This window comes from Panthera uncia, chromosome B1 (assembly GCF_023721935.1).
Source record: "Panthera uncia isolate 11264 chromosome B1, Puncia_PCG_1.0, whole genome shotgun sequence".
NCBI classification, from domain to species: Eukaryota; Metazoa; Chordata; class Mammalia; order Carnivora; family Felidae; genus Panthera; species Panthera uncia.
In genome coordinates, this window is record NC_064811.1 from 166,201,243 (window position 1) to 166,227,556 (window position 26,314).

A 26,314-nucleotide genomic window follows, 5' to 3' on the forward strand; every position below is an offset into this window, starting at 1 on the left:
GAATTTAAGTCTGCTAAGTAAGAAAAGGTTTTAAACTACACCACTTAAAGCATCTACCAGGCTTTCCTTCTCTCCCGTGGTTTCTCAGGGGTAACCTGGACCCACCATCACCACCACCACTGCCATCATCATTATCATCATCGTTGTCACCGGGAAGTCTTCCCATATGGCCTTCCCTCCTTTTCCACGTCTCTCCCTTCCCTGAGAGCAGTTTTCACACAGGTGAGTTTCTTGGGGAGACGGGTGATTCAATGCATTGAGGGCGGTAAACCGTTGGGGTAGCTGCCTTGGGCAGGTGGTGGTGGGGGGTGGGTGGCAGACCAGGCTGTTGCCGTGAACGTCTAGGAGCTGGCCCTCCTCACAAATCACACTTGGTCTAGAATAGCTGAAGCTGGGGGTAGGGAAGATGCTGGGTGAGACTCCCCTTAAATTCTTCTGAAACTCCCAGCCTTCCTTCTGCCCCACCTCACTTCTGAAAAAATAGAAGGTCTGGCCTTTATTTTATGTAGCTCAGAGAGTAAAATGAGAGCACTGCTTATCTCTGAGTACCTAGCGTGAGAAGGCTTAAGTTAACACCAGATGCCAGTGCTACTAGTTACGGAACAGGGAGTGCGTTCCTCAACTTAACCAGAATGTCAGTTTCCTCATCTATAAAATGAGAAGAGCAACAGCTATGTTATTAGGTTGTGACAATGGAAGGAGAGAATCTGCGTGAAGGCAGGGAAGCAGGGCAGGAATGCGTTAAATGCGATGCCACTTGTTAGGGCACAGTGTCTGGCATGCAGAAAGTGCTCAACAAACACTATCTGATAATAATGATGATAATAATAATGTCAGTTCTCCTACCCCTGCAAAGGGCTCACTAACAATGCTCCCTTACATCTTTCTTAACTGCTTCATTAGAGATCTCGAAGCAATCTACATGCTCATTTTGTTTCTTCCTGGAGGAGGCAGTGAAAAGAAAAGGGGGAAGAGGCCCAAAGTCTTGTGCAGGCAGAGAACTGAGTCAAGGGTGACTTTTCCAAGATGTCCCTGGCCTCTAGGTTTCCCTTTCCTGACACTGGACCTCCTTCTCCGTGGCTTTCAGGGGCCATCTGGCAGGGCTGGCTTCAGCCTAGAGCCTGGGCCAGCTTTGTTCTTTTTTCACGTTTTGGGGCCAGGAGGGTGGGGGTCTCTCCTGCAGTTGAACTCAAAGCCCAAAAAACCAGGAGAAAAGAAGGGGGGGGGGAGGAAGGAAAGCAAGCCGATAATTTCCTCGAAGGATAAACATCCGATTTTTTTTCCTCACCCAAAATAAACATGCTAGCCACAAGGAATTAAAAGCAGAAGAGGGGAGGATGTGTCTCGATTTGGGGCTGCTCTAGCAAGCTGACCTGCTATTTATCCTGGCCTTGGGCACCAACGGGAGCTGCCAATTACACTCCAGTCCTGGTGGGGTGGGGGCTGCAGGGAGAAGGGCTCAGGAGTGTGAGGTTCACGCACACACCCAGAGCGTCCCTTCCGAGGCTGCCTGCCGTGACACTGCACATGGACACTTCCCTTTGCTTCTCCTTTTAGCGCTGCCGACAAGCTTGCCTGCCAAGGTGAAGAGAACGGGGAGTTCCTACTGCCTGGGCTGGCATCAGAAGGCCCTTCGACAGAACACGACTTTAGTGTCCATCACCTAGATGGGAGCCAAATCCATCAATGGTGGGAGGAAGCATGGTCCGGTTCCCTTCACAACCTCAGTCTCCCACCTCATCTCGTCCTTCAGAGCCCCACCACTAAAATCCTCTAACTAGTTAAGATATGCTCAGCTGGGCTGAGTGGCTGGCCGGGGCCCCTCTGCCTTCCAGCCTATGTGGGGCATGGCTCTAAGAAGGCAACAGCCCTGTGTCCAGCTGCAGCCTGCCTCTTTCATCTGGGGATCTCAAGGCACCTTGCACACATGAATCACCAACATTGCTGTATTCTGGCCAAGGAGAGCGGGGGCTATTAACTCTTGGAGGGAAACTGAGTGTGGAGGCGCAGTGAGGGGGTGGGGGTGCTGAGGGGACTGGAGCTGGGGGTGGGGGAGTCGAGGAACTTGAGTTTAGCCTGGGAACGAGACCGTAGCAAAAGAGGTACCTCCAAGGGGACCCTGGGTGGGAAAGCCACGGGACCTTCAGAGGACATCCAGGGGAGTTAGGGGACGAAAATCCTTTCCTTGCAGACACCAGGGAGTTTCTTCAGAGTTTTCTGAAAGCACAAATCAGATTAGACTCGTTCTTCCCCTCCAATCTACTTATTTTATTGTTCAGTGGTTTCCCATTGCTCTCAGAGTACACTTTGAAACTTTAGCATGGCTGCGAGGCGTGGCATGGTCTTTGCCCATCTGTCCAGGTGGCCACACTACAGGCCTGGAAGATGCCACGCATGCCCCTGCCAGCCACGGGAGCTCGGAGGTAGTGTTCCCTCTCTTTGGCACGGTCTCCGGCACCCATCCCCATTCACAGTTAACCCCTACCACACTTTTCAGCTCTGAAGTTAAACACCACTTCCTCTGACAGGCCTCACCTGAGCCTTGACCATGCCCCCTCCACCACAAAGCAGGTCCCTTCATGCCCTCATAGCACTTGGCACATTTGTTGTAATTTGGTTGTGGTCACCTGATGAACCTTTCCCTCCCATCCTGGACTGTAAGCTCCATGAAGCAAGCCTTAGGTTTTGCCTACCCTGTTCCCATATGTATCCCCAGCATCTAGTGGAAGAGGTCAGGCACATACCTGGTGCCAATACCTGTTAAATGAATGATGCTGAATTGTTAGAGTTGGAATGGACCATGGTGACAAACCAACTGCCCCAACTCTCCTTCCTACCTCGATTTCACAACAGAGGAAGCAGATTAGAGAAGATAGGTGATTTGCTCCAGGTCACACAGTGCCTCAGTGACAGGTGAGGCCTAGGGACCCCCACTTCCTATCCATTATATCCCAGCACCACCCGCACCCCACACACTTGCATTTACAGCAAAGCCCCAGGTTCCTAGTGCTGGACATCGATTGATTTCTTCTTCTTAGTTTTTGAAAGAGAACAGGTTAGGAAGCAACACATCCAGCCAGTAAGCCCTGGATGATTTTTTTTTTTTTTTTAATTTGGGAGAGAAGGGGTTCCATGCCCAGACCATCACTGATGGGCACTGTGGACACACACACCTGCAACACAAAGCCTGATGTCTGGCCGGCAGTTAACTCTGTTTGGGTTTGTCCGTGGGCTCACTGCTTCCTCCTGCGGGAGGCTGGTAATTTGGGGAATCCTGGTAATTTTCAGTCATGAATTGGGTGCTCGCTTCGGGTTCACTCAGGTGGAAGCGGTTCAGGAATTTGTCCATCTTCCAATTGCCTGGAAGGACAGACCAGAGGAAGGCCGTGAGAGAGAACCATGGCCTGGGAGCGGCAGGGCCTGACAGGGAGGCCGCTCTGAGGACGTGGAGGCCTCAGCAAGTAAGGACCTTGGCCGTTGGGCCGTGGGGGGGCAGAGTGCCCAGGTGCTTCTGGCTCCTAGCTGGATGTTAGCAGAGTGTCTGGGAAGAGACTACTCCCCAGGGAACAATGAGGAGTGAATCTGGACTGGTTTCCTTCCCCAGGGCCCTTTATTTGGCATGACTCTGCCTTCTCACATGCGGAAAGATGCCCCATTGGGTGGGCTACCCACTGTCTCCACCCACCTCTCTTTTTCTGCGGGCTCTCCTCACCCCAAGACTGAGGCCTTAAAGGCTTCTTGTCTTCACACGTGGTCACCCCAGCTGCTGGGGCTGAGGCCGGCCCCAGTGTCTGCGTCAGTCTTTCAACCTCCTCCCCAGATCCCTGGCTGTGGCTGAGGTTGGGGGGGCAGGGCACATGGCTAGGGCTCTCCCTCCTCCTGAGCACCTGGATCCTGCAGTATGGTTAAGAAGTCCCCGGCTGGTGCCCAGGTGCTCCTCAAGGAGAGAGAGCACAGGGTTGTGTGTGTGGGGGGGGAGGGGCCTCTTCTGGGGCAAGTGTGGACAGGCCTAGAAGCAGGGCAAGGAGGGCGCAGCCCGGGGCACTGGGGAGAAGCTGTGGAAAGTGGTCACAAGCATATTCCCACGCTCTGTTTCCCAAACCCTGGGCCTCAGGCACCCTCTGTGCATGACTGCCAGCTACAACACAGGATGCCCACTGTAACCTGAATTTGAGAGAAACAACTAATTTGTAAGTATGTCCCACATACTCATGGAATTTACTCAAAAATTCATTCCTTGTTTATCTAAGATTCATATTTAACTGGGCATCCTGTATTTTTTTCTTTTTGGTGTGTGAGGGGTAAATTGACCACCCTTCCCTGAGTGGAGGGAGTGCTCAAGGAAGACCTTGCCTGGAGCAGAGCTAGGCAGTGGACAGGTGGAGGAGAGTAATCTTTAATGCACAGGGGCGAGGGTTGCAGCCTGGACAGAGCTGCCCATCTACCCGCCTGTGGTCCTCTGTCTGGACCCACTACCTTTTTTTTTTTTTTTAAGTTTATTTATTTATTTTGAGAGAGAGTGCAAAAGCAAGGGAGGGACAGAGAGAGAGAAAGAATCCCGAGCAGGCTGTGCACGGTCAGCACAGAGCCCGACGCGGGGCTCAAACTCACGAACCATGAGATCATGACCTGGGCTAAAGTCAAGAGTTGGACTTAACCGACTGAGCCACCCAGGTACCCCCACCCACTACCCTTTTTTAACAAGGAAGAAAGCAAGTCCCTTGATGTGCTGTTACTCCACTTATCATCCTTTCCTCCCCACACCACCCCGCAGGGGATGTTTGCATTTCAAAGAGGTTTTCAAGGAAAACAAAAATGTTTTAATCCAAAGAAACAAGACAATAATAAGGATAATGCAAATAATAATAATAATAGTAATAACACATCCATATAGCGCTTCCTATGTGCCAGAAACTCCATGCATATTCATACACTTACTTAATCCTCATAAGGGGAGACGATTTTTATCCCCGGTGCTCACATGGGAGGATGGGGCACAAGATGGGGTTCCAGTGAGAATGCTTCTTAGGGGCAATGATGGAGGGAAGGGCCTCTTCATGCTCCCTTAGGTCCGATCTGGTGACTCCATGCTCGGATTCGGGAGAGATGCTGGGCCCTGGGAGAGTCTCTCCTGGGGGTAGGCTGCTGGGTGACAGGTGGGCAACTGAGTGCTGTGGGGTCTTCCACCAGGAGGCGAGGTGGGGAGGCACTGGCCTGGTGGCCTTCACACCCAGGGAGCCTGGGAAAGTGCGTGCAGGTGTGTATGTCTGTACATGCATGCATGTCTATGCATGTGCAAGCCAGGAAAAGGGCTCATGGGTGAACTGGTGTGTGGCAGGCATGGGGACAAGGGGGCCTTCCCCACTGAGTAGCGCAGGAAGAAACCTTGGTGGCCAGGAGGGAATTGAAACTCTCATCACGAGATCAGGGCAAGTTGGTGGAAAGAAATCCCCTGCACCCCGAGGGAGACCTCGCTCCCCTGCTGCAGATTTGCTCTTCCCTAATTCAGAGGACTTCTCTTGATTGAGCTTGGAGTGCCCTGGGAGCCTCACAGCTCCTTCCCGGTCACATGTCCGACAATGCTGTGGTTCTTAGGCAGCTCCTCAAACCAGGCCCTGTGTCCCTCAGGAGAGTGGGTACAGGCTGCTGGCTGCTAGCCTCCTGCTGCCTCCTCCCCTGGTTTGGCTGTGACTCCTCACGCCCCCGTTTCCTGCCACAAAGGGCAAGAGGAACTGACCCTTTGCAAGTTCTAGAAGGAAGAGGGGTGAGTCAGGCCCTCAGGGGTGTGTGTGTGTGTGGAGAGATGGGGAGCTTGGAGGCTGTGGCTTCGTGGTCACCATTTGGAGGAAAGTCCCATCCTGTATGGCACTGCTCCGATCCTGGAGCTGCAGAGAAGCTGCTGCCATGCAGGAAGAGGGTGGTGATGCTGGCTGTGCTCAGGCCACTCCCCTTGGACCCTGGGGCCACCCAGGATGGGCTCTTCCTGGGTCCAGGGCAGGGGTAGTGAGTGTACTGCAAAAGGCTCTGTGGCAGGAGGGAGAGAGGAGGAGGATGTCTGACGCCTGTTTCCTGAACCACCCAGTGGTTGGAACATAGGCCGGGTCTCCTCAGGGCGGGACTGCTGCACGTGATGTGCCCATTGTTCCCTGCGCAACCATAGGGCACACCGTTCTCGTTCCGAAAAACTAGAGGCTGATCTCTTACCCACTGGTTGGGGCTGATAGGGAAGATGTTGGCGATGAAGGATGTTAGATGTTACAGATGTTCCACAAATGGGCCAAGGGGAGTGAGTGCTGGGTCAGCTTACCTAAAGCTGTGGGGCGGAGGTGGGGGGAGGTTTCGGAGCCACTACTGTGTGCCTGATCTCCCCTAGACAGTGTCTTCAACACCTGGGAGAGGGGCTCTAAGCTTTCAGTTACTCATCCTCTGCCCCTGAGTCCCAGGGGCAGCAATGGCTGGAATGTGTGGGAATTGCCCTGGGGCAGGTGCTGTAGTCACTCTCTGCCCCCAGCTTCCCCAGTCTGTGGGGGACTGAGAAATATTCTCCTAGGCCAGCCCCTCCCCCTCGGAGGACTTGTGGGCATGGGATGGGTGACTCCTCTGCTGGAATGTGCGAACTCTGGGCTGAGGGGAGACTGACAGCCCAACTGGGAGCCGCTGCCTGGTGTCCGCTAGGCATGGGGGGGTATACTGGATGGAGGCCCTGCTCTTGTCCTCAACGGGTTTATAATAGAAGACAATGAACCCTGGACTAGTAACAAGCTAGGCCTTCTCAGGCCTTCTCTTGGCCAGCAGCACAGCTTTGCAGCTCCTGGCGGATGGGGTCCCATCCTTAGCTTCGCCCTCGTCTCTTCAGCGGATCTACTCTTAGGCCTTCCCAGTAGCACAGGGCAGTGTTCCCTGTGTGTCCTACCTGTAGCCCAGGGACATTTCCCACATGACTTGCCATTTGGTCCTCCTGGGGCCCTCAAGTGTTTCCTGCTCAGCCTGGCAAGTGGGGGCTGGGAAGCCCCCACTGGGAGGGAGGCCTCCACTCCTGTGGCTGGAGAACAAGGGGGTGGGGTCCTGAGACTTGGGCTTGGCCTCCTCTGAGCTGTTTTGTGAGTTGAGCTGCTGGGGCCTCTACTGGCACTGAGTGGCCCTGTCTCCCAAGGCGGGTGAGGTGTATCTAACCAAGGTGGCCACCCTCTTCCCTGTCCCCCACCCCTGACTCTCCCCCTAGGGGACAGTGGCCCCGAAGAAAAAACAAAAATTGAACGCCAGCCTAATAACCGCCCCATCGTGCGCCTGGCTCAGGTCTGTAATTTGTCTGGCTCTTCGCAGGGCTGGCTGCAGTGATAGAGGCACTGATGCCTTTCTGCTGAGATTAATGATGTCCTGGTGGTGGTAGGCGGGAGGCCCGGGCCTCTTATTTTTTGTGCCACTAAATGACATCCAGAGACTTCCACTCAGGAGCTGAAAAGCCCTCGTTCCATCACATCCAATTACTCCTGGAGAATATTTGCTGAGTGGCTGATCCTGCTGGCTTGAGAGGCATGGGGCAGAGGGGACCACTTTGACTTTGGCAGGAGTGAGAGGGTGGGGATGCTGGGGGGGGGGGGTGGTTCTGAGGTGGGGAGCGGTCACCCAGCTCCTCTGGAGCACTCGGGAGGATTGGAGAGTGGAAGTGCAATTCCTAATTACCCGGGGAAATGGATCACCCAGGATGTCCCCCTTGGTCCTGAGGCTGGGGCTGGGGGTGGGGAAGGGAGCAAGAGAGGAGGCTCAAACCTGTCAGTTTAAGCTTCCGCTGCTCCATTCCAGTATTTGCTGGTGGTGGCTGGCTGGAACTCTGGGTGAAATTTGGGGATTATCTGTGGTTTCCTGCTGATCTGTTCAATACCGCTTTGGACGACTGATGTTTGGCTTGACTGGGGCGTGCTTCCTGAAGAGGGCTGCCTGCGGCCTGTGGAGGTTGCAGGCAGTTCCTAGCCAGGGTGCCTGTCTGAGAGTTGCCCAGGATGGCCCCATCTGGGCCACCGCCAGGCCCCCAGTCCTACCCGCTCTGCCAGGTGGGTGGGGCCCCACTGCCTGACACAAGCCCACACAGTGATTCAGGGGCTGGGCCTGGGGCGGGGGGGGGGGGTGGGTTCTGGGGCCTGGCCAGGTGAACCACCATGGGAGGTCATGGCAGGGGGTAGGGGCTGTTTTGCAGTGGGCTGTGTGTGTTTGTGTGTGTCTGTGTGCGTGTTTGGGGATGGTCTGCAGGCAGGGCACTCTTCCTTCTACGTTTGCCTATACCATGTACTTCTAGCTCACTGCCACCAGGCCTGTGGATTTTCTCCCAGCCTCAGTTCCTCTACATCAATGCCTCCTACTGTTGACACTTCTCGGAGTTCTGCTGCATTCCTGCCCTTGGCCTGTGTTTTCAAACATTTCCCCACAGTGCCTACTGTTTCAATCACCCATGGTGCCCCTCAGGCCTTTAGAGGCCACAAGCAAGCCTTAAATCCCACTCTGTGGCAAGCCTCAGCCCATCCCTCCTCTCTGACCTCTATGGGTGGGTGGCTCACCCAGGAGCTGCTCAGTTCAGGTGTCTGTGATGCTGGGGAGTGGGTTATGGCTGCCTGGTCCAGAACCCAAGGACCCTTCTCTGCCCCTCCCAGAGACGCAGTCTCTCTGCAGGCCTCCAAGGCTGCCTCGGTAAGGAGGTGTCCGAGACTGGTGTGGCCTGTTAGCTCCCTTGGTGCTGTGGCACCATCCTGGGCTCACTGCCTTGGAGATGCTTCTGGAACAAGCTTTGGCATGTCATCTTGTGGGGCAGTGAGGGGATTTCCCCCGCTCACTCGAGAGAGGAGCTTGAGGCCGTGAGGCCGGCTCGTGACACCTCTGGGCCAGGTGGCTGAGGTGTGGCACCACACAGGCCATAGCTCGGCAGGACTTTTAGTGTCTACACAGTGCTTGGCTATCACCTTCTCCAGGGAGGGGGTGTGAGGGGACGCTGCCTTGGGTGGCTGCTGCTGCTGGCCAAGGACACTCAGGACTCCAAGATAGACTTGCTCTTTCTTTGTTCCCACACCAGGGCCCAGGTGGTCTGGGTGAGGAGAGAGAGGGGTGAGGGTGAGGAATGTGGGTGAGTAAGTGATAGGAGCAAAGAGCCTCGCCCCAGGAGTCAGAAGAAAGGTAATTTGCTTTTAACTGTGGACCCTTGGTTGACCAAGCCACTCACTGTGCTGGGTGTCAGTTTCCTTATTCGCCTGGCAGAAGGAATGGCTACTGTCCTGGTCGCCCTACAGGATCCAGCCAGGGAGGAGCAGGGCAGGCTGGTGGAGAGGCTGGGCACAAGTGGTCCTGCCTGCCCACCTGGTTGGGACAAGGAGGATGTGAATGCCAAAACTCATCTGTGGACACGGTGCTCACAGAGGCGGCTGTCTTTCCGGGTGTTAAAGGAAGCTGACGATGACTTGAATATGGGGGTGTGAGAACGTGCAGCTGTGTGTGTGTGTGTGTGTGTGTGTGTACATGGGTGTGTCCCATACACAAACATCCTCATTGACTGAAATTTCACAGGGGGCTGAGCACAGGGACAGGTGGTAAAAAGGAAACATATGGCAGAGGTGAGTTCTTCCCTCAAGGAATTTATAGTCTCATGGTGGCAGTGAGGCCTGTGCAAGTGAAAAATGGTTAATACAAAAGAGATAAAAGCAGGTGACTAAGGAGGCAAAACCAAGTGTTACGGAGCATGTGGAGACGGACAGCAGCAGGGGAGGGCAGGGTCCTGTCGGCTGAGAGAAGACTGCCCCGTGGGAAGGCACGATGGGGCCATCAGCAAGACTCATATTCTGCAGGGGGGGCGGGGCCACCAGGCTTGGGGAAGGGGAGAAATGGTGAGCCCTGATCAGCAGCAGGCAAAGGGGGAGCATGGTGGGCACTGATGGGAACTAAGCAGGAATTAGTGGGCATGTGGCAGCGTGTGGTATAGAAGGGTGCATGGATGAGGTGCGAATCAGCGCTGTCTGTGGGCTCTCTTCAGATATGGCCCCTCAACTCATTCGGTTGGTTCCTCTACAACGTGGAAGCCACCTGCCGAATCCAAGGCTGCTGTGAGGCTGATGCGCAGGCAAACCGTCATGAATCACAGATGAGCCCAGAGGCCAGATTGGGCTTTGGGCATACAAGGTGGAGGGGAGAGGGATTAGAGCTGGGTGAGAGGGGTTGGACAGAGGTACAAGTCCAATGTGTTACAGGCCCAAATTTAGGAAGGGACGGTGTGGCCTTTGGGACAAATGTCAGTGAAATTGGGCCAGCCATGGTCAGAGGGCATCAGGTCAGGTTCTTTCAGCTTCACTCTTGTTCCCTGTTTGGGATGTGGTCATGCTTGAGCTATCTGACTATCTCCCTTCACTAGCTCTGTGAACTCCCAACTGTCCACAGGGTTACACCGGGTGACACCATGCATCCATGGGAACACCGACCTGGTCCACATGGCTCAATTCTGTGCCCACAGCACTTAGAACACTGCCTCACACACATTCGGCACCTACTGTCATCCCAACGAATGCAGAGGGCATGTGTGAATCGTGCCCAGCATGGAGGGGAAAATGGCGGGGAGAAGGAGCTGTGTAAAGGCAGGAGGAATGGGAAGGCAGGATTTCATAAACTAGAAGAAAGTTGGCTTGCCCTTCCAGGGCCTGTGCTGTGGTCCTGGCAGGCCAATATCTGATTGAAGGCCTCCATCCAGAAGTGTGTGGAGTTGGATAGGTTCTTCAAGACTGGTCACTTGCTCCCTGCACTTGTCCCGCAGAACTCCAAGGTGGGGGGAACTCGGTAAGCTGGGAGCAAATCTGTTATGGGTCATTCAGTGGTAGACCCAACTAGTCCAACCCCTTATCTTGAGGATATAGAAATTGAGGCCCAGAGATGTGAGGTGGCTTGTCCAAGGTGACACATGGATGTCAAGATATCCCATTTGTTGATCCTATAGATGTTGTTTTGAGGTCACGGAATAAAGAGAAACCCTGCGGAGGGTTTCAGCCCCTGGCACTGAGCAATGTTCCCTGGCCCTCACGGTCCTACAAATTCAACTAGAATAATGTCGCACATGCTTCTCAACCTAAACTGTCATCCACACCTAAGTCCTAGGGAGGAAAGGATCCAGTAGGACTGGCTCAGGTCAACTACCCTTCATGGATGCCTCTCTACCTGGCTCTTACACACCCACTTTCCCTTCCAGTCTCTGGAAGCTGTTCCTGCCTGTGCATCCAGAAAACACAAGTGGTTGGTTACAGCACATATATCCTAGGACTCCCCTGTTCCTCCGAGGACGCCTTCCCACGGAAAGAAAACTAGACCAAAGTGAGCCCTAGGGCCTGTGCTCCTTGGCTCCATATCCTGGTCTCCTGGGGGCTGGTCCAGCCTGGGGCTCCATGAGTCCCCAAGCGCTGTGCGGGTGCTTCAGAGAGCGCCTGGCCTTGGACTTCTGACAGTGTGCAAGGGCGGCTTCTACGTTTGCCACGCCCCGTGGGTTCATCTGGGCATGCATCTCCACACCTTTGGTGGTCTCCTGTGCCCTTGTTCCTCTCCGGCCTGCCCACCACTCCAGCGTAGTCACCTCTAAAGAGGGGTTGCTGTGTGTTACTTCTCCCATGGGCAAGACCTACTGGCACTTCACGGCACCCACCAAGGTCAGGCCTCTGCTGGGCTTGCTCCTCACAAGGGGTGCTCCTTCTCACTTTTCCAAAATAATCGTTGCATCTGTGGTTCTCCAGCCCAGAGCGCCTTTTCTCTTTCACTCAAGGATTCAAATGGCCTCCTTCTCCCAGGCCCAGCCCATGCCGCACCTCTTCCATGTAGCCTCAGGGCCATATAGGTTTGTAGATCATCTAGATCCAACCCCTCATTTTCTAGATGGGGGAACTGAGGCTCAGAGAGGGTAGTTGAATTGCTCAAAAGTCAAATCACTAGCTGGAGACTGGAAATACAGATTTCCTCACCCTGCAGTAAAGTACCTTTGCACTGTTCCCAGCTGAAGAGGGTGTGTCTTCTGGAAGAGAAGGGGATCTTAGGAAGGTATGGACTATCCCTAAATCCACTCGATCTCCCGTTGTCCTTACAGCCAGAAACACACAATTAAGTGCTTAATTATAAGCTGCTCTGCATTGTTATATAAGTGTTTTCAAAGTAGACTGTAAGCCCCCTGAGGGCAGGGAACATTCCCTGTGCTATGTGATCCTATCCTCTCCTAAGCTGCTAGCACAGTGCTAGACACAGGAAGGTGTCCTATGATGGGACGGGTACCCTGACCCATCTGGGAGGATGATTTTCCCACCTCCATCTCGGGTGGCAAGCAAAATGACACAGAAGCCAAGGGACCCTGCCCAGATGCGAGTCCAGTTCCTAAGTTTTCACGTAAAGGGAGGGGGCTGTGCACAAGAAACTGTGGTTTTGGCAAAGATTCAAAGGGACTGATGGTGGGTGTCAGGCCGCATAGGTTTAGAGCTTCCTTGCCTGCTGCCAGTGTCACAGGAAGGGCACACCAGCCACTGTGTTTTCTGGAGGACGGGTGGAACCTGAGGACCCCAGCCACGGTGGACGGCAAGTGTCTTTGCGGTAGGCACCTCCTTTCTCCCTTTGCCCCCTTTCATGCTCCTCCTGGCTTCACCTACTGCTCTCTCCTTCCCCTCCCACCCCGCCCCTCAGAAAGCACTTGGTCTTGCCGGAGCCTCCTTCAGGGGACAGTCTGAGCATTATCCTAGCCCAGGGTGGGGGCATTGTGATCTTGATGTCTTAACAGTGGGACTCAGGCACGCCTTACTTTGTGAGACTTGTACTCTTGGGGGACCGTCGTGGGCTCAGGTGCCAGTTCTCAGCCCTCAGAAAGCACAGTGCCTGGACTGGTGTAAGGGGGCTCATGACGTCTTTGGCGAGAGTGATCCAGGGAACTGGAGAAATTCATCTTGGCTTGGGCAAGATACATTATTGTTTTCCTTTTCTCTCTGTATCCAAATTTGAAAGCGTGTCTTTGGGAAAGCGGTTTAAAACAGATTTACAGATTGGCAAGATGCTGAGGGCACCTGGGAAGGGTTCACCAGTGGAAAGGTTGCACCAACTCTGCTTTCAGGGCAGCCCGGAGCCTTCTGTGATTGGTGGCTCCTGCTCAGCACACCTGAAGGCCTCCTTCACTCAGCCAATACCTTTCGGGGCTCCACTTTCCTCTCCTCTGGGGCCTTTGGGCAACAGGCTTGTAACAATACCTTTCCTGGCTTCCCAGTGGGTGGAAGTTGGTCAAGGTCACTGGGTGAGAGCAAATGGCTGATGACATCCACCCGCCCACTCACCTTCCTGCCAGCCTGGGGGATGTGCTGTTTGCACTCCCAAGATGGCATCTGTGCATTCCACATTTTCTTCCCTTCCCCCAAATGGGGGAGGTGATAGAGTGCACAGAGATACTTTATTTCCCATTTTCCTGGAGAGAAATCTAAAGCTCAGTGAGGGGTCATGGCTCACACAGGGTCAGGTGAGTTGCCTGAGGCATGGCAGTGTCCAGATGTCCATGAGTCTTCCTTCCTGCTCCCCAGCTTTGGTTGGAGGGGGACCAAGGCCACCTTCAGTTAGCCATCAGGAGGCTACGGGGAGTGGATTCTCTCCAGGAGGCCAGAAGGGCTGCTCAGAGAAGCTAGTGGAAGGGTTATGGCTGGGAAGTTTTTGCCCCACCACTGTGGCAATACTGGGCAGACAGAACAATTAATGACCAACGAAGACAGACTGGCAGGGTGGCATTCCAGGGCCCTCTTGCCCAGATCAGACTCAATTAGAGCGTACAATTACTTGCAGAAGTGCTGTGGGGTAGCTGCCTGCACATGCCATTCAAGGCTGAATGGGGGAAATGGTTCTCTACCTGGCTCCGGGCCAGCTAAAGCCACCATCGTGATCTGCGGGACTTACTTATGGGGGGAGAACACATCTGATGTTAAAATCTTTAGGACACTCATTCCAGTCTACTTTCAAGAAACACTACCCTTTGACTCCGGCCTCCAAAGCTCATGGGTAAGGAGTCAAGGTCCCAGCTTCCCCATTAATGCACAAAGCATCCACTTCCACCCCAGAATTTACACTGGCTTTGACAGATGGGGAGGCCTTACCTCGAGTTTTGTTTTCTTTGGAATGGAGAGAGATGTTCTGTCCTTCCTGAAGATAGACGAAGAACTGGTAGCGGTGGAAGCCACTTTGTGCTGGTGGGGAGGGAGGCTGGTAGGCTAGGGGCAGAAGAAGGACAGAGGATGGGCCCCACACCCCACAGAGCCCAGAGACCCCTGGCTCTTTTCTCTCAAGATAATTCTTTATGCCTTCCATGGTCCCCACTGACCTTCCTGGGGTCCCAGCCGGGGGCTTACCCCACTGCAAACTACTAGGATTTATCTTTCGCAGGATCTCATCTTCAGTAGTTTCCTTTAGGAAACACCTTATTTTGGGTGGTGGTGGGAGGAGGAGGAGGAGGAGGAGGAGGAGGAGGAGGAGGAGGAGTGAGCTGCTTGAAGGTCTTGGGCACTGGTGGGACTCCTGGGCCTTACTTGGCTGGTGGGTGTTGGTGTTATCCCTTTGCTGTTTTAGTCTATCCTGATGGATTTCCTGCCTCAAGAGAAACCCATCTTCCTCTGTGAGAGTGTTTGGCAGCAGATTTTTATTTATTTTTTCAGCATTTCCTTATGAACTCAATTCCCAAAGAAGCCAATTTCTTGGCTGGATCCGGAGGATCTGGAAGTGGTTACGGGGGTGGGTGGGACTCGGTTCAAAGGTTTGATCATGGAAGTGTAGGATCTGGGTGCTCGGGGCACTGGGAGCCCACTCAGGCTCTTCCGGAGGAGAAGGCCCATCTCCCTCCCCTTTGCCCTCGGTGCAGGAGGCAGATCTTTTTCTAAGGTAGGGGGGTAGTGGGGCGGGGACATCTCTCATTCTTTCCCCAAGTCTATGCAGGGGTTTTATGGGCCAGACTTTTGCGGTTGGTTCCAGTGGGGCCTCCTGCCAAACCGTGTGCCTCTGCCTCCTCCCCTTCGCCTCATCTCCCTTTCTAAAGAGCCAAGAATCTTCCTGGGGGTGGGTGGGGATGGAGTGTTTGCAGCGAGGATGCTGGTGGGAGGGAGCTTGGTTCTTTATGGTCACCTCCCTCTCCTGGTCATTAGACAAGAGGGACTCGCCATTTGGAGCTGTTGGAATTGTTCCTCATGGTGCACTTCCGGCCACTGGGGCCTCCAGCACGCTCGTAGCTAGGGGAATTCCTGACTATTCATCTCTCCCTGAGTTTTTGGTTGCAGATCTGATACACGCGTGTGTTGTGTGCGTGTGCGCACGCGTGCATGTGTTCAGAGTGAGCACAGCACAGGGTGTGCCAGGAGCCCTGTGAGTTTGTATGACTTGGGGTCTGTGCTGGGGCAGGTGCGAGTGCTGGGAGAGTGTGCTTGTTCGCTGAGGCTGTTTTGGAGGGTCTCCGTCAGTGTGTGTGCAGATGTGGGTCATTATTTTTTTTTTCACAAACACTGCCAACGCTGAGAAAGGCTGCTGAGCATAGGTGGGTGCCGGCGTGTGTCCTTCACGTGCATGGTGTGTGGAGGGCAGATGCGGCCGGGTCAGCTTTGAGCAAGGCCAGGGGCTGCTGGGTGCCAAGCTCACTGGAGTGTGGGTGTGTGCCACGCTGCCAAAGACTGGTGTCCGTGCATCTGTGTGCATAAGGCTGTGGTTGGAACTCACTGGTTCAGTGCAACTGGGAATTTATCCTCAGGAGAGATGGGAGACTGAACCCCCCTCACCAGGGCTTTCCTGAAGAATCCCCCCTCCAAGAGTAGAGGCGAGAGATTATGAGGAGGAAGGGAAGGGATACACATGGCGAGCCACTTCTTGGTGCCAGGCCTTAAGTGCTTTCCCTTGTGATATCCCCTTAACCCTCACCACAACTTGGTAAGATGGGTGTTGTCGCCATTTTCTGGATGAGGAGACTGAGGCTCTGAGAGGTAAAGTCAGGTGGACAGTAAACAGTGGAGCTGGGATTTGAAGCCAGGCCTATCTGGCCTGCGTTGCTTCACAGAACTATGAGGCTCATTTATCTTTTTGCTCAGCCCTTTCCGGGAGGTCTACAGAGCCCCATGCAAGGAGATCACGTGGGACTGGGTACAGGGGAACACAGGAAGGCAGGCGGAGGGAAGAGAGGGACCCACCAATCTCTGCCAGTCACTCTCCTGAAGACCCTTGCCTTTCACGCTGGCCCCACCTTTTACTTGTCATGAGACATGGGACAGGTGGGTCTGTGCCTCGGTTTCATTCTCTTTAAAACAGACATACTGGTGGCAGTGGTCTCAAAGCACAGTTGTGAACATGACATTAGAGCATACAAGTAAACTCCTGGGCCAGCACTTGCACACTGCGAAGTCTCAACATTGAGTTGCTTCATTATGGTTCTGGTGGCCATCACCGTTGCCCTGGCTGGGGCAAGGGGTGTTTGAGGGTCATACTCACCTGACAGCTCCTGGCCCTGAATCTTCCCTTTCTTCATATCAACACCCTGAAATGAGAGACAGACACAGGTGTGAGAGACTCCTGGGGCAGCGGAAGGCCATACCAGCACACTTCAGTCCAAGTAGGTTTTGCTGACTTCTTTCTCTCCCTGAGGGAGTACGATGGAGGAGTAGGAACATGTATGGCTGCTCCTGGGATGCGTTGCCAGAACCGGCTATAGGGTTTGGAATGGCGCCTCAGGGGGTCCGGGGAGAGAGGACAGACACAGGCATCGCTGAGGGTGGCCTGGGGGTGAGGGATGGACCCCCTGAACATGAGAGGACACTTCTGGAAGGGCACTCCCATCTTCTGCGCCCCTAGACTGGGCATAGGACACGACTCTCTGCCTGTGGGGTCTGGTCAGATCTAAGGCAGGGGCTGGCAATCCTCACAGCCTTGCTAAGCCAGCCCATCCTCTCAGGTTCTCTTTGGGGCCTTCAGAATATTAGGCCAGTGGCTTCTGAGTAACCAGAAGGGCAGGGAGGGCAGGAGGAGGTTGGACCGCTGATTCTGAGGCAAGTTCTTTTTTTTTTTTTTTTTTTTTATTTATTTTTTTAACGTTTATTTATTTTTGAGACAGAGAGAGACAGAGCATGAACGGGGGAGGGGCAGAGAGAGAGGGAGACACAGAATCGGAAGCAGGCTCCAGGCTCTGAGCCATCAGCCCAGAGCCCGACGCGGGGCTCGAACTCACGGACCGCGAGATCGTGACCTGAGCTGAAGTCGGACGCTCAACCGACTGAGCCACCCAGGCGCCCCTCTGAGGCAAGTTCTTGATGGGACTCAGCCCACAACCTCTGGGCAGATTCTTTGGCCTCAGTTTCCCTCTTCTTCCTTCCCCTCCCTTTTCTCCTCTGCTCCGCGTCTGTGGGATAATGAGGCGATCCCGGGGGCGGGTGCTAATTATTGTTTGTGCAGGACTGGGAGATGCTCAGATGAAAGGGACTGGAGCAGGGCCCCTGGGTCTGTGCCACAGCTCGGGGCCCCTAGGTGTGGGGTTTTATAGCCTTAATGATGGTGATTAGCATGGCTCTTCACTGGTTCTGCCAACACCTAACTGTGCCCTGGCTGTCTTTCCACCAAGCCCTCCTGAGGCAGCCTCTGCTCCTTCCCCTCACAGAGGTGCTCAGGATGAGGGTTTGGGAGCAGGGAGCTAAGAGATCTCTCATTTCTCTGTGGAGACTCTTGGGGTCAGTTGGGTGACCCAGCTCCTAGTGCAGGCTACCTTCTACAAAGTCAGAGCCCCACCCCCGTCTTCTTGAAGCCCCCTGATCTCTTCCCCTTTGGGCTATAGCTTGTCCACCAACCGTTCTCACTTTGGGCCTCCTTTGCCAGAACATCCCCTCCCCCAGACTCGTCCCTGGTTGGGAGAAAGGGCAGAGGACGGCAGAAGAATGGGTCCCTCCACCTTGGGCCCCCTTCCCACTTGGTTTTCCTCACCCTGGGCAGGTGAGATCTCTGTCCTTTGGCACCCTTCCAGCCCCCTCGTGCAGTCTTGTCTGCTCCGGAGCGTCCAGGCAGCCTTCAAATTTAGTCCCTGGGACAGCAGGGCCGTGCGTGGCCAGCTCTGCCTTGGCTGGCTTCCCGCACGGTCCCTGACTCCCCCAGTATCGGGCCGTCTTTCCCAGGGCTGGCAGAGGGCCCAGGTGTGGCCAGGGGTTGAGAAGCCAGGGGACGCCAGGGTAGAGGGAGGGGGTTGGGGAACGGAGGCCCCTCCCCTGATTTCCATCTCTCCCAGGAGAAGACGTGAGGGCCCAAGCCTTAGCACCCACTCTCCCGAAATAGCTCTCTGGCGGCTCTAGGGCGACTGAGAGATGGGGACTAAGCCCAGAGCGGCCCAGCCCAGCCTGCTCTGTGCTCCCAGCCTCCCCCTCACTCCTCTCCAAGTCAGCCCAGCCAGCCGTTTGTTTAAACAAAACAATAGCAACCTAAGCTGGCTGTTTCTTTTCAATTCCCCACAGGCTTGGGTCCCACCCAGAGTGATAAACAGGCCTCTCTCCTCTGTGTGAGTGCAGGGAGGGGTGAGGGTGGGGGCTGGGGCCTGTAAGGTCAGGGAGTTTGTGCAGAACAGCATGGAAAGTCTGATCTGTGGCCCTGATCAGGGTGGAAAGGCCCTCCTACCCCTCCCTTTCACTCCAGGGAGTCTTTTCTCATCAACCGGGGCCAGCTTGGCACAGACAAACGCACACCCGCACACCCGCCGATTCATTGAGTAAAGCCAGCAGTCCTTCCTGCCTGCCTCCCCTGGCGGAGAGCTCAGCTGAGGCTGCTGCTGGGGGAGCGTAAGCAGAGGGCACTGATGGCTTTAGAGTTTTCAGGGTCTCTCTGGAGCTTGTTATACAGACAGGCACTGGTCCTTAGAAGGAAGGGCAGGAAGGCTCTAAGGAAGCGCCAGGCTGTAGAGGCGCCCCTGCAGAGCATGTGGTCAGTGTGGCTGGTAAGTACTCAAGTTGGGTTGAGGATGGGCTAGGCTTCCTTTGGGCATAAGCCTTCCCCCATTGGTCTGTCCTGGGGGTGGGCAAAATTTCTACCATATAATCAACACGTGGTAGGAGCCTTAGGAAACCAAATTCAAAGGGTGAGAAAGTTGAGACTCCAAGGAGCTCAAACTGCTTGTCCAGAGCCACAGAGCAGTGAGTGGGAGAATCTCAGAATATTCCAGGAGGAAGGCGCCTTAGACCCTCGGACCTTTGAGACCCACTAGCTCAAGATCTTGTGTCTTTTGACCCACAGTGACATCTTATGCTTTTCCTACAACGTCATGATGACCCTATCACTTCCCCAGGAGGCACTGTTTTAGGAAGACTATTATTAAAATACACAGATATCACGTGGAGGACTGGGGCCACAGCAGAAATGGTTAAATAGTTGCCTGCCCCGCCCTCCAACCCCATATGAAACCATGAGCTCTTCCGAAATGTCTTCATGGATTGGAGTACCACAATTAGCCTGAGATGACCTTAGAAAGCTGGAAATCCCTGGGGATGGATGAGATTCTGGGATATTTCAAGGGTGGGGGGATGGGGTGGGCAGTGGGAATCTATGGTTCTAAACACTTCCTAGGGAGACAGGACTGAGCCTGAGGGTGGGCAATGAACCTAGCATTTAAGGAACAGATCCCACACCTGTCAAGTCTGAGCAGACAAGAGCTTTGGAAAGAGAGTCTGCAGTGGGGAAGGGGCTGCTGAGAGCTCCCCGACACCTGGCCTCCTCACCTGGACCCCTCCTTCCTGGCCTTCCCCCTCCCCCAGGTATGCTGCTCCTCTTTAAGATGGGCCCATCCCAGACAAAACCTCCTTTCCCTTACTATAGCTAAGACAGATTGACATTTTCAAAAGGAGCTTGTCTAAATGCTAAGGTTAAAAAAAGGAAATAATTATAGAAATTACAAACAGCATAGAAATTGTTGGGTTTCTGATCCTCAAGAACACCGAAAAGCCCAAGATGGCTTTCTCAGGGTATCAGGACAGGAACACCTGAGGTGTTAGGGCAGTGTGTTTAGGAGGATACCCAGGGCCCTTCTAAGTGTTAGAGACTAGATGACCTTAGGGAGGCAACTCTTTTCCTTATTAGCATCCTCTGGCAAGGGGAGGAGAGGTAGAGGTGGAAGATTGCTCAGTAGGACCCTTAAATGCCCGGGATATAAGAACAGTTTCCTCTTTTTCTTAGAAGTTGGTCCCCAATATGTGTGCACCTGCATGTATGAATGTGTGCATGTGTGCATGTGTGTGCATGTAGGGTATGTGCACAACTGCCTGGTGTAGGAAGAGGCACAAATTATTCTAAATGCAGAGAAGAAGCTTGACTCTATGGACTCTCTGGAGGAATTTCTGGGTTTATAGACATTAGTTGGGAGCTGGCATATGAGATGCTTAAGAGAAGGTGAAACGTGACCAAGAGTCAGAGAGTCACAGCATCACCTCTGGCCTCCAGAGCCTGCTTTATCACCTGCACAATAGGGCAGACATGTTGGGGGTGGGGGGTGTTAATATCCTCTGACAACAGCTCCTAACCAATGGCTGCTAGGAAATGAGGCACAAATACTCCAGCTCCTCACCTCTTGGGGGGAATGATGGAGCAGCATATTTCAACACTGGCTCCAGGTACCCATAGTGGAACTTGTTTGCTCATGAACCTTGACTGAGTGCCTTCCTTTTGCTCTCTTACCCTCCCCCATGCTGGTGCTTCCTTGCGTCCCTTTGAAAATATACTACTTGCAATAGACTCCTTGTCTCAGGCTCTGCTTTGGGGGAACCCACGCTAAAATAATAAGTCCAACAGACGTTTGTGGAAGGAGCAGAGAGATGAATGAAGGCTTTGTCTAAGGTGCCATGGGTAGCTGGCCTTTATGCCAAGACTAGAAGCCTCTACTCCTGACTCTGTCCCATATCTTCTGACGGGGCCACACTGCTACTGTCTGGACCTGGATCCTTCTGCCCTTCCGGGCCAGGTCCCAGAGGTCCCGGGTATATTAAGCCCTTGGAGTACCACAAACAGATGCGCCAACTAGATGAAAGTCACTTCTATCTTTTGTTTCTTGTCCATGGGGACACCAGAGAGTGACACTTCCTGAGAATCAAGGGTCCAGAGGCACCCCTTCCCCAGCCTGGAGAAGCCTTAGGTAAAGGCTTCTTGAGACTGGTGGCCAGATTCGGGTTGTGAGGTCTGGTGGGTGGGGCCCCCAGCATGGAGGCCAGCCCGGTTTCCTCATTCCCCTTCAATTACCTACAGGCAACTGTCCGCCCACCGGGGCATTTGTGGAGGCCCAGGGACTGGTGCCTGCTGACCCCTGGGGTAGAGGGTCAGCAGCACATTTCCTAGAGTCTGCGGGAGATGATTTAATCGCTTCACCCACTTCTTCCAATCTAGACAGGAAGATTCAATCACTTCTCCTGCCTGGCTGCAAACCTCAGTCAGAGTGGTAACTTTCACTTTTTGATCACAGGGTGGGTGGCGCTGTCAGAAGAGTCCTGAACTTGAAAGGTGAGTTACAGAAAGATGTTGTGGGGATAAGGGAGACTGAAGGGAGAAATGAACGAAACAGTACTTGGGGTGCGGCGGGGGAAGAAAGAAAAAAGGGAAACTGGAAACAGAGTTCCAGGCTCTCTGACACGGGCACCAAATGAGAAAGTTCCTTTGCTGTTTTGCACAGCTGCCTGCAAGCTGCCAAGTGGCAAAGGATCCAGGAAAAGGCACAGGATTGGAAAGTGCTACCCAGCAATCTGTGTATTCTGCAATTAAGAAGGGGTAAGTAAAAGGCACTGACAGCTCCCGGGCTCTGAGGTCTCCAGGGGCTGTGGCTGCCACCTAACACCAGCCTGGAGAGGACCCAGCCCTGAAGACCGGTGCCTGCTTCAGGGGAGAGGCTGTGATCAATTAATCCTGTGGCCTGCTTTTTTGCCCTGAGGCCAGGGAAAGGAGGGCTGGCCGCTGAGGGAGGTGAAATGGAGTCTGTGGGAAGTGGTGAGAAGGAGTCACTCACCTGAGCCCTCTTGGGGACTGAGTGCTTCTAGACTCCAGGGTGTAGGATGGCCAATTATTTTGTGTACCCAGTTTCCCTCAAGAAGTGTCAACATCAAAGCCCTGATAGTCCTCTTCCTGGCACCTTCATGGGCAGTGGGGCTGAGTGGTGAACAGTCTTTAGATAATGTGCCAGTGGGTAGCCTGCAGACTTGGTATCTTGGCACTGACTCGCAACAGACCCCTGGGTTTTGACTCCTAGTTTGGCTTCAGATCTGGAGTCAGTTACCTCCTCGGGTATCCAGATGCCAAAATGGGGAGCGGTGGGGTGTGGCTGAGGGGTTATTATCTGCTTCTTGGAGTAAGTGGTTACCCAGATGAGAGAGAGGAGCCTTTCCCAGGTGTTCAGCGTTCTCCATGACACTGGGTTAAGAGGCAAGATTTCCCAAGGCCAAGGTCAAGGTTGTCTGTGGCTTAAAAAGTACAGGCTGTCCAGGCCCTTTGGTCCAGGCCCTTTGTTCCAGGCTATGTGGAAGTGCATGTGGTTTCCAAATAAGTCACAGTGTCTCGCACCTGTGTGTATGTGATATTATCTAGCATGGAGTTGGCCCTGAGGAATGATGGCTGGGGAGATGGGTAGATAAATGAGTCAATGAATGAGAAGCCCTGTGCTGGAGACAGAAATATGAATGAGACCCATTTTACGGTATTGAGGAACTCGTGGTCTAGTGAGGTAGGTAAACCAACAAAGAAATAACTCTATTATAGGCCTAAATAATTGAAGTCTGTGAGGAGTGCTGGAGGAGCACAGAGAAAGGAAGTTGTAACTGTCTGGGGGTAGTGATTAGGAAAATCCATTGAAAGGAGGCTGTACTCTCTCTGGGCCTTGAAGGACGTTTAGGGGTTTTTTAGTTTTCCAGTGGACAGATAGGGGAGGGGCAGCTTAATTTGAGGGAACTATATTAAGAATGTATAAATATGCAAACAAGACGTGAAAAGGGCAGGTGGGTCTGGAAGAAGCTCAAGATAAGGCTGGAAATGTAAACGGGTTAGGTTTGAATGGCAGGCAATGCTCCTGAGCATCAAAGCCACCAGCAACCTACACTTTGGGTCTACAGCCCCTAGGCAAGACTTCTTCCATATGCTTAGCAATCGTGTACCCAGGAGAGTCATCAGAGTGGGCCAGTGGAGCTGTCTCTGGTCAAGAAAGTGTCTGGACGGGGCCGGGCTTTGGAGCACTACCCACGTGGCAGGTCAGAGCTGCGTGGGGCTGAACTCCACCACTGTGGCCTCATTCAGAACAGGTGAGTCTGGGACTCCAAACGCAAACACCTCTCTTTTACAAATGATAATTTTGTTTCAGATCATTAAAGTACCACATGCTCATTGTAGAAAAGTTTTAAAACACAAAAAAGAAAAAAAAAATTCTAGAAAGGAAAAGAATCCCCCAGATCATTCTGTATAGAGATAACTGTTCTGAGAACACCATGGCTCCCTTCCTTGCATTTGGGTCCCAAAGCTTCTTGTCACACGGGTACCAGGTTTGAGCCTCTGGTCCTTTTGGGGCCTGCACTGGCTGGACTCCCCTCTGACCTCTTGTGGAGGAAACTCCTGAACCTCTTTCAGTCTCTGAAGCTCAGAGACTGGTTTAGACCTCAGGAGAAGGCAGATCCGCTCCTCTTTGCCCCTTGCCTACCACAGATCACCCATTCTATGGATGCAGCTCTGGAGCAGGGTTAGAGAGGGGGAATGGGAAGGAAAACGGAATAAAGATCACAGGTTCTTACTGAACCTGCTCCACTTAGAAACAGACAAGACATATTAGATAGTTTGAAAGCAATATCATGAGTCGGTAGCTAAATATAATTATTATGCATCGATGTCAGTTTAGACTGAAGATGACCATTTCTAGATACATGGAACAAAAACCGAGGCTTTCAGAATCAACAACAGGTCTCTGGAATGCCTCCACTATCTGGAAGCATGTAGAGAATTGGCTATTCTTTGTGAGCATATTTCCCTGATTTCTTGAAACTTATAGTTTTAGTTCCCCAACTCCTCTCATCTTAACTATTTTGGTTAGTGATCTTATTAAACACTAGTTCTTATCTTCTTAAACACACACAGAGACTACCTTATGTAATTTTAAACACCACTGTGGTTGTCACAGTGAATAACCAGTTTTGCACCCTGCTATAGCACCAGACTGCAATGCTAAAAAACAAACAAAACGAACGGGCCATTTGGCCTTCCGCCTGCTCAAACCTCCTCAGGAGCCAACAATTTAATATTTATGTGGTCGTGGTCACCACATAAAGAAAGGGGAAACACCTCTTGCCGGGTGCTTACAATGTGCAGGCACTCCGCCAGCGTCTTTACACAGGTTAGCTCCCTCTGGTCCCCATCTTCCCGGACATTTCCTGCTAAGGAGCAGTGACCCTCAGGAGACCCACCACTTGGAGGACGGAGGCCGCCTGCTCTGCTGAAGGAGTTGTGCTTCGTGGTCTGATTTTTGGCAGCTGCAGGAACTAGGGGAGTGGTGCCATCCAGTTAAAAGCAGCCCCACCGCATTAGTGACTGAGTCGTTAACACAGCCATCCGAAAGGGCAACCTGGGCTTCAGTCCAATGTCATTACCAATTAGCTACATGACTGTGAGCAAGACGCTTACTTTCTCAGTGTCTCAGTTTCCGTACCTATGAAGTGGCAATGATAATGATATCTGTCCTGGTCTCCCACAGAGCTGTTGTAAAGATGAAATTAGGAAGTGGAATATTCTCAGGTCTCCCAGTGCTGACCCAGTGTAAGGGTCATCATGGTCCCCCTTCCCCGGGGCTGCCCACTAGGGGTGGGGTGGGGCGGCAGGGGGTGGGAGGGGACGGGAACCCATCCTGCCAGCTCCCTCTTGGCGTGGCAGTCCTGAGAAGTCTCCTGGCAGGGTTGGTCTCATGAGGCTGATGGCTCTGCCGTGGGCTCAGAGGTTGCTCGGCTGTGACCGTGGGCCCGTCCCGCTGGGTCTGCACTCACCCGGGGTGTGCGGAGCGCATGACACATAATGTTTATTAATATGCCTTGATGAGGGGCATTAATATCTCTTAATGACACCATCTGAGCCCGGCTTCCTTCTTTCTTTCACTCCTCGCTCCTTTCTCTTCCCCCCACCCACAGACACACACACACGCACACGCGCACACACACACACACACGCAGACAGAGAAAACGAAGGACAGGAGGGAGAGCTGTCGGGAAGGAAGGGCTCCAATGGGAGTCCCCTCACGGGGCAGACAGAGGATCCTGGATGAGGGAGGCAAGAGGCTGCTGGGGCTCTGCTGTCAGGTGGAAACTTGGCCAGAAACTGCTGGGCGATGGGAGCAAGGGAAGCAAAACAGTGGCAAGACTTTTCCAAAACTGGTGGGGAGGAAGGGGAGTGGCAGGGGCTGAGACAGGAGCCCAGGAGCCTCAGGAGCTGAGGAGGGACTGGGTTCCTTCATGGGAGCAGGGAGAGAAGATGAAGTCTGAAGGTCATTCGCAGGCTGGGTCTTGGCAGGGAGGTGGGGGGGGGGGCAGGGTGAGAGTCAGAGAAGGGGAGAACAGTGACTCACACTTGCTCACACACACACTCACACATACATGTGTTCACACACTCATAGCCCCCCACATGCATGCTCACATATACATGTTCGCACACGACCCTCACACTCACATACTTAGGCACATGTGCTCCCACATACCCTCACACACTCACATAGATACATGTTCACAGCCACACACACGCTCGCATATAAACACAACATGCTCACACACACACATTCACACACATACGGCTGTCATGCTTACTTATGCACATGCACCCACACACATGCACCCACACTCACACATGTCCACACAGTCACATACACATGCTCACACACACACATACATGCATGCTCATACACATACACTCACATGCTCACACATGCACGTTGCTGTGCAGCTCTCTGCACTTGTGTACTTATGGACATACACTCTTACACACACACTGACATAAACACATGTTCACAGTCATGCACACACGTGCATGCTTACATGCACACTCACGCATCTCACATATACACACTCACAAATATGATATGCTCATAAAATATGTGCTCATACATACATGTACTCACACACTGACATATACTCACATATTCACACACACAGCACACTCACAAATGCATATTCACAGTCCTACAGATGCACAGTCATGTACATGTACACATACAATATACACGTACATAGTCACACACACATACTCACAAAGTACACACACACACACACACACACACACACACACACACACACACACACAC

General features: G+C 53.2%; 1 protein-coding gene across 5 annotated transcripts in view; it reads right to left on the reverse strand.

Annotated features, from left to right (window-relative positions):
• Positions 1-1,980: 1,980 nt before the first annotated feature.
• PEBP4 (phosphatidylethanolamine binding protein 4) overlaps positions 1,981-26,314 on the reverse strand; it is a 215,770-nt gene continuing 191,436 nt past the window's right edge. For 4 of the 5 annotated variants that reach the window (XM_049631564.1, XM_049631567.1, XM_049631566.1 and 1 more), the window contains 3 exons: positions 16,486-16,531; positions 14,121-14,234; positions 3,092-3,360 (listed from right to left, as the gene is read on the reverse strand). In XM_049631564.1, coding sequence (XP_049487521.1) covers positions 3,206-3,360; positions 14,121-14,234; positions 16,486-16,531 — 315 coding nt within the window. In that variant the 3' untranslated portion in view covers positions 3,092-3,205. Of the gene's footprint in view, positions 2,218-3,091; positions 3,361-14,120; positions 14,235-16,485; positions 16,532-26,314 lie in introns of those variants that run through there. The other variant, XM_049631565.1, reaches the window with a different exon arrangement.